Raw genomic sequence first — 8,227 nt, forward strand, 5'->3', positions numbered from 1 at the left:
TATTATTATTTACAAAATATTTAAAAATATTTTACTATCCAAATACAACCTAAATGAACAAGTCTTCAACTGTTTACTACTCAATTTTGTCGTGATCAAATGTAGATCTGATTATATTTAATAGCATAACGTTCATATAAATCATGTTTATTTTTCTTTGAAATATAGAAAGTGTTTTAGCTTTAAAAAAAAAAAAAAAAAAAAAAAAAAAAAAAAAAAAAAAAAAAAAAAAAAAAAAGAAAGAAAGACGTTGTGAGTCCTCACCGATCCGATACATCTCTCCAATATCTCGAGTCCGAGTCTTGGAGGCGGCACACAATTTCGGTGCTATCTTTCAACTATCCCCAGTCAACACGGGTGTATACCGGTGACCCTTTTTTTGGGTGACGGCGACGTCGGCGAAATTCCTCGGCCACCTTTAAACGGGTCCCACCACGAACCTCCAGCTGCACGGTCCCACACCGCCTCGTTATTAAATTAAAAAAAGAAAAAAGATTACACACTTAACCAAAAGAAATTAATTTATTTTAAAAAGACGAAGAGAGAGAGATAAAGAGGGGCCTCCCTCGTATGAGATTTTAGCTGCAAAAAGCCATCAACCAGAAGCTCTTCTTCTGATTTGCAGAGGAGACAGAGAGAGAGAGAATCCAAAGGACAGGACCATAAACAGAGATTGAGGGAGAGAGAGACAGAGAGACAGAGAGCGTGAAGAACTGAAACAGCTCAGGAAATAGAGAGAGAAAAGGGGGCGCGGGGGGGCGGGGGCGGGGGCGGGGAGGGTGGGGAGTTTGTGTTAGATTTCAAAATTCCAATCAAGTCTCTTTTTTTCGTTTTCCTTCTTATCCAATCCGTAAGTCCCTTCCATTATCGTTTCCTCATCTCTCTCTCTCTCTCTCTCTCTCTCTCTCTCTCTCTCTTTCTGTCTTGTCATTTCTTAATTTTCTCATGCTTTCCCACACGACGAGAAAAGATTTAGACGATTATTTTTAATCATTAGTCCCAAAACATACCCATACAGATCGAAGTTTGGTTCTTTGTTTGGTTGGTTTTCTTGAATTGAATGTGTCATCAAAAGCTTTTTTTTTTTTTTTTTTTTTTAATATCATTTTTGGAACTCTGAGTTACTGGCTCTCAGTCGGGCAAAAGCAATATAAAAGTTTCCGCTTTCTTGCTGGAATTTAGAGATCTGAGTTTTCCTTCTGCAACTCCGATTTTGGATATGAGTACTCTTCTCAATTGGAACTGATTTTGTTTCTGTTGTTTCGGTCTCTGTGTTCTTCTCCTATTGGTTTACGATCAGTGAACTTTTTTTTAGATATAACGAAAAGCTTTAAGTTTCAAATGAAATTCAGGTTCTTTTAGATTTGCTTTTTAGTTTCAAAAAGTGAAAGTCGGTGTCTTTTTTTTTTTCTTTTAAATTATAACTAAAATTTCATTCATTCTCTGTTAATAGGTTGGTTCTGTAATTGGACCGAGCTTTTTGTGGGACTTCGGAGCTAGGATTATACTTATACTTTCTTTTTGGCCATTGACGAAGAAACTGCCAGGCTTTTGGTTCCGATTGGGTGTTTGTGAATTTCCAAGCTTTGGTTGAATTTGAGGGAAGACATGTTGGAAGGCCGGTGCCTGCTTTCGAGTGCGTTTTCGAGCTCAGAAGTGAAGTGGTCTTACGTGAGCTATCGTCTCGATATCAAGAACGGTAAGCGCCCACTGGAAATTGACGGTGAAGATGAACGCGAATGTAAACAGAGGAAATTTCGTGAGCCATTGGATTATCGCGGGACAAGGGCCGGAATGGCTGGATTCTCACGCGGGCTAGAGCAATCCGATGACCGGGCTGCAGGAGGAGGAGGGAATTCTTCGGATTCGGATTCCCTTATCAATCCTATTGGTCGAGACAACTCGATCAGCAGCCTCATTCGTTGTTCCAGGTCTGATTATGGCTCCATCGCCTCTTTGAACCGGAGTTTCCGTTCCTTGATTCGGAGTGGCGAGCTGTATAAGCTGCGGCGCCTGGATGGCGTGATCGAACCATGGATTTATTTGTCGTGCCATCTCCTTGAATGGGAAGCATTTGATCCGATTTGTCAACGGTGGATGCATTTACCGAGAATGACCTCCAACGAATGCTTCATGTGTTCGGATAAGGAATCATTGGCCGTGGGCACTGAGCTTCTTGTATTTGGTAAGGAGGTGACGTCCCAAGTCATCTATAGATATAGTATTTTGACAAATTCCTGGTCTTCCGGGATGAGAATGAATGCTCCCAGATGCTTATTTGGGTCTGCCAGCCTTGGGGAGATCGCAATTTTAGCAGGCGGTTGTGATTCACAAGCAAATATTTTGGATTCTGCGGAGCTATATAATTCCGAGACTCAAACATGGGAGACACTCCCGAGCATGAATAAACCAAGGAAGATGTGCTCTGGGGTATTCATGGATAAAAAGTTCTACGTTATTGGGGGAATAGGGGGAAGCGATTCAAAGGTTCTAACATGTGGAGAGGAGTATAATTTAGAGACCAAGACTTGGAGAGAGATTCCTAACATGTCCCCTGGAAGGAGTGGTGCAGCCAGCGAGAAAGAGATGCCTGCTACTGCTGAGGCACCCCCTCTGGTTGCAGTGGTGAATAATGAGTTGTATGCGGCTCATTATGCTGACATGGCGGTGAGGAAGTACGACAAAGAAAGACGAGAGTGGTTTACAGTGGGGAGATTGCCTGAACGGGCAGTCTCAATGAATGGTTGGGGTCTTGCATTCAGGGCTTGTGGGGATAGGCTTGTAGTAATTGGTGGACCTCGGAATTCAGGTGAAGGCTATATAGAGCTCAACTCCTGGGTTCCGAGTGAAGGCCCTCCACAGTGGAACTTGCTTGCCAGAAAGCTATTGGGTAATTTTGTGTATAACTGTGCTGTGATGGGATGCTGAAGAGTTGGAACTTTGCAGCGCCATGTTTAATGTGATACTGCCTTGCTCACAATGAACGTACAACGTTGGTTCGTCCTTCCAGAGTCTTGCTAATTGGTAATTTCCTCCCCTTATTTCTTGTTGAGGTCTTTTCCCTTCTTGGATGAGGGAGGATGGGGACAAATCTCAGATTTTACTCAAGATTCAACAGAATGTTTCAGGTCTTGAGCTTTCCAATTTTATTTTCCTTTCAAACGTTTTGTTTATGTTTTCTTCCATTGAATTGATATCTTCTCCCAGTTTTAGTGACATGAGAAATCTCAAAGGTTGGCATCATGTAGCAAAGGAATAGATTCAATAATTTGATAATACCAACACATTGGTAGGTTGTCATTAGTGTTTGCTGAAGCTTTTTTAAAGAATACAGAATTATATATGGATTTAATGATCCTCAATTTTCTTGGTATTGTCCAAGGGAGGAAATAAGTTCTGAAGGTTGTTATTTTGGGCCTGGCATATGTACTAATCAAATTACCATTGCAATCAATGGGTTGTAATATATTCAGCTTTCTCTTTGGAATTTATTGTGTATGCTCATTGGGCCTTTGCCATTGGCTGTATTTTAAAATTAATGCCCAGAAATGGCATGTGGTGTTTTTTCTTTCTTTTTTTTTTTTTTTAAAAAAAAAAAAAAAACTATATTACAAGGCGCTTATCTATTATTTGATCAAATAAACACATTTGTAAAAAGCTTTATCGGCTTTTCATTCTCCATAAATGCATGGAAATGAGCTGGGATCCAGTAGAGCCCTTAGTACAGAGGTGACTGAGCCCCCGATCATTTACCAACCTTGTAGACCCGTGGAAAAGGGCTGTGATCAAGCGGCTTTGCTTACTCTCATATATTATGTCCCAAGATTATTTGATTAATGTTTTCATTGGTTTCTTTCTTTTGATTGCTAGGAAGGACACACTGCATGGTTAGACTCTAAAAGAGGAATATGCCCATTTGGAAAATTAGGGTAGGAAACCTTTTAACTATAATTGCATTTTTTTGGATCAGTGTGATTTAAAGATGGTTATGTGTTGGAGTTTGGCTTTACCTTAAAATGATATTTTGGGTCTTTTAGGCAGCCCTTGCAAGTTGCATTCCGTGCTCATATTCAGCATGCTAGCATGGTGTAAAATGAATATACTAATAGCTCTTGGCTGGCTAGAGTCACACTCTTACAATTAGAAATTTCCTGACGGATCTTGATTCTCTAAGAATTGACAATGATGTTGGAGATTTAACATCATATTATGGAAGTCTAATTATAAATGAGTGTTCTTTTCAGGAAAATATGTCCATATTCTCGGGTCAAATGCTACATGTTTCATAATTGTATTCTGTGAAGGACAGACTGTAGATTCAATCCATGAAACACCCATACCCTGTATAGATTCTCATATAATTCTACATGGGAAAGTCAGTACTTACATCAACTTCTCAAGATGAGTAAGAAAATTGATTTTACAAAGAAAATAGGATTTATAAAATTCTTTTTTTCAATTATTTGAGGCTTTATATCTCTAGTCTTATAAAATAAGGACACTGGGAGGGAAGAGATAAAGCACACTGCTTACTATTTTCTCTCCATGTTTAGAAAAAAAGCTCTTTGTGCTCTGTCCTTCACTCCAAACATGATCATATTAATGGTAAGTTTGCTTGCAAATATCAAGTTTTGATTTTGAGAATCACTTACGGCATGAAAAGAAAAGAACCAGTATGATCTAATATGAGGAACCGGAAGTTCATTAGGGTTATCTTTATTTGTTTGAAGACAGCCATGTAGACTTCAGTTCAAACAAGCCAAAACATCCCATCCAATTATGGTTGGGATTAGGGCTTAGTTGAGTAGATGGGCCATGCATTTTTTTGAGTGATTCTTTTAGAACTAGTATGGAGTTAGGAAACATGTGGTAGACTAAATGCTAAATTCACTTCTGCACCATAGGGACAATGGCAAAAAAGCTGTATCGGAGTCAGAATGTGTTGTGGACAATATGATATACTACATTTTTTCAAAAGAACTCAGGTGTAGTGGGGAGGTTTTTCCTCTAATTCTTAATGATATATTATTTAATACGAAGGGATTGGACATTTGGATAGAGCATTTTCCATGCTTGTTACTATTTTCATGGGAGAAGAAGAATAATAGGTCTGGATTTAGCAGAACCTTTCACCTTAGAACATAGAGATGTAATTATTGGGTATGAATGATTGGGTTTCATAGAGATATGATGGACACAAGCTTTGAAATTTTTTTTATGGTAAATGTAGACTTATAGCAGTTAGTCTATTTGCAAGCATAAAAGTGTTGTGACCTTTTTATTGACACCCAAGACACTATCGATATTGAAGTTTTTCACATTAGTGAGTGTGTCAACACGCTGCTTGTTGTGGGGTCCATTATAGTTATAATAAGTTAAAAACTTAAACACCAATATTTTTTTTATCATTGTGGAACCCACTTCCTTACACTTATGTTGTGTTTGGGTGTGTAAAAAATAGGCTTACAAATAGTTTTCATTTTCCTAAAAGCATTGATGTTTGGAGTTTTTGATAATTATAATGAATCCCACAACAAGTGTGTTTACACCCCGGCTTCTAAATAACACAACTCTTTATAGCAAGCTGCTTGTCTTTTTCTCCACGAGGATGACGTCAAATGGTTCTTATTGTATTTTATGTAATGTTGGTATAACTAAAAATTCTTCATTTGTTTTTGCTACTTATTTTATCTAATGAGAGCGGAATTTACACACTATTTGGTATGAGAAGTGATACACTTACAAAGAGATCTTATAAAAGCAAACTTACTTACTGATGTGGTTTGATGTGAGACATTAGATTTATTTTACAATAAAAGAAATTTTATAAACTGATGTACCACATTGGTTTGTAAATTTACTTTTGTAGCATTTCTTTGTGTAAACCAATCATTTCTCGGTTGGTATCAGTATGCATTTACTTGTCCAAACTCTTTTTGATTTCTGAGCTTGTTGGTGTGCATAGAGACCATTTGAAGTTTATTATTTGAGAATTAGACTGAAAAACAGAACCTGAAAGGTGTAGCTTTCAGTGCATAAATCTTTTGCAGATCTGATTTGAATGAATTTTGGCTTTCAAATTAGCATCAGGAACTTTCTTGTTACAGGGAAGGAATTGATTTACTTGTCTGTGCTGTTGTTTGTGAGAGAATTTCTGTATGCACCCTTCTTGATTAAATATTGAACCATATTTTTTTACTATTCCTTTTTTCCCCTTTAAATAGTTTTAAGTCTTGAACTAGAAAGACTTCTTTCCTTATTTTTCTTTCATGTTTTGTATCATTTTCCTTCATCATATATGAATTTGTATGCTGCCGTGCCAGTATCATTCAAAGGCATTAATTTCTGTGTAAGTAACTATGTAGAATCTTCCAAAACCCTGAAAAATTTAGCCCGTAGAGGGGCTTCATTAAACACATAGGGTGCTTTACACTTGATGTACGTTTAAACAGGGATGAAAAAGAGTGTGGCTCATGTTCAGTGTGATCTTCATCGTTTGTATGCAAATACTTCTTTGCTCAGGTCGCTGTTAGAAAGTTATTTTAGAATGGATTTCTTTGAAAAAGAAAAAAAAAAAAAACAAACAAAAATTGGTTTCCTCTCTATTGTCATTTGTCGATGAGTGACAAGTTGTGCAGCCGAATTAGGTCGGCCGTTGTTATTTTGGACCAACATTAGATTGGCAAAGTTGGACACTAATGTTCTTGTGCTGTGTCCTTGAATACGGCTATTTAATTTAAACCAATAAACCTGCAACCACCCTTACTGCATAATAATTACTGTTCCCTTTTTGTATATCTAGACCCAGCATCCATTGTTTTTGGTACTTGGTGGGGGGTTAAATTGTGGGCAGTAAAATTGCCTCACTTTTGCAGGTTCACCTCGCTGCTCAAAGCGGCTATGTTGGTTGTTTTGCATTTGATGCCTATGTCTCTTGTTTCATGGGTAGCTTGGTATTATTGAAGAACTTAGTCCAGATCTGTATTTTTCTCCCCCAGCTGCCTCCAAAGCAATCAAACTGGACTATCAATAGGAATATTGGGAGGGCAAAGGCAATACCTTTCGTAGTAGACAATTTATGATCGAAATAAATGTTTCTAAATTCCAAATACTCGTGTGCTAAGCTCAGGATCTTAAGCCCAGAAGTTCTGGGTGGGTTCCAATCTGCAGAGTTGGATCAAAGCTTGATCTGTCTTGTGCCTCAAACTTGCTCCTCTGACAATCCAACTTGCACCATTTTAACCTGGGCAACAGAGTATTCAGTAACCCATTTCTGAATACCTGACAAATCAATACCACCAAGAAATACCAAGAAAACAAAAACACCATCAAAAGCCTCAACAATGTTTACCATCTTATAAGGACCCTAGCTTATGTCATTTAATTATTTCTTTTCAATATAATGAAGTCATGTTCGACCTATTTGCAGCAACTCCACTGGCTTCAAGTAGTGTACTAAATTATTAAGTCTATATGAATCCCTACGAATCTGAAAATATTATTATTTATCAGACACTGCAAACCTGCAAAAAAGTAGATAATGTCCTCATTCCTTCTCCACTTTTCATCTCCTTTATCCACACAACCGATCACCCCTAAAATCAGCAGCAATACTCCCTTGAGCCTAGAAACGATGCTCTATGCTCCACTATCTGTTGCACAAAACATTCGAAGTTAATAGGCTTTTAGCTGCCCAATTGTTGTTAGCCTTTTTTTTTTCCCCCTTAAACCAACACATTTTCTGATGTCTAACTTCATCTTAGTATGTCCATTGTTCCAAGGAATTATAAGTTTTTTTTAAACTAATACATAGAGCATAAAGTGCACAGCCAGCTCTTTAGTGGTGGATAATGGATGGAAAATCCTTTCGGTGCCTTGATAATGGCTGTCATGGCCACTTCCACTAATTCTAATTAAACATGTTTATGTGTGTGTGTATATATATACACACATATATATATATATATATATATAGCCCTATAGTCTATAGATTTGGTTTCTCCTTTGCTGTCTCCCTCAAGAACATCAGAACAGAAACACTATAAAGCATTATTCTCCCACTAATATATCCATAACTAGAGAATATTATCTTAGATTGATCAATGAGATCTTTTCCTTTTTTACTTTAAACTCGAACCCTCCTTATTGGACACTATATATAGTGATATGCACATGAGAATTAGGTTGGTCACGATCATTTCTTCCTACGAGTATTCCACAAATAGAG

At 37.6% G+C, this 8,227-nt stretch overlaps 1 protein-coding gene across 2 annotated transcripts; it reads left to right on the forward strand.

The window, feature by feature from the left end:
* Positions 1–511: 511 nt before the first annotated feature.
* Positions 512–3,571, forward strand: LOC121257879 (F-box/kelch-repeat protein SKIP11-like). 2 transcript variants are annotated; one of them, XM_041159134.1, is made up of 2 exons: positions 512–850; positions 1,454–3,571. In XM_041159134.1, exon 2 carries the CDS (start codon positions 1,609–1,611, stop codon positions 2,926–2,928), a length of 1,320 nt encoding a protein of 439 aa, XP_041015068.1. In that variant the 5' UTR covers positions 512–850; positions 1,454–1,608; the 3' UTR covers positions 2,929–3,571. The 2 variants fall into 2 exon arrangements, with proteins under 2 accessions (XP_041015068.1, XP_041015069.1); XM_041159135.1 differs by lacking the exon at positions 512–850 and adding an exon at positions 858–1,223.
* The last annotated feature ends 4,656 nt before the right edge of the window (positions 3,572–8,227 follow it).

Source organism: Juglans microcarpa x Juglans regia, chromosome 3S (assembly GCF_004785595.1).
Source record: "Juglans microcarpa x Juglans regia isolate MS1-56 chromosome 3S, Jm3101_v1.0, whole genome shotgun sequence".
In the NCBI taxonomy this organism is placed as follows: Eukaryota; Viridiplantae; Streptophyta; class Magnoliopsida; order Fagales; family Juglandaceae; genus Juglans; species Juglans microcarpa x Juglans regia.

Coding starts and splice junctions, on each gene's coding strand:
- LOC121257879 (XM_041159134.1), top strand. CDS start 1,609: ATGTTGGAAGGCCGGTGCCTGCTTTCGAGTGCGTTTTCGAGCTCAGAA.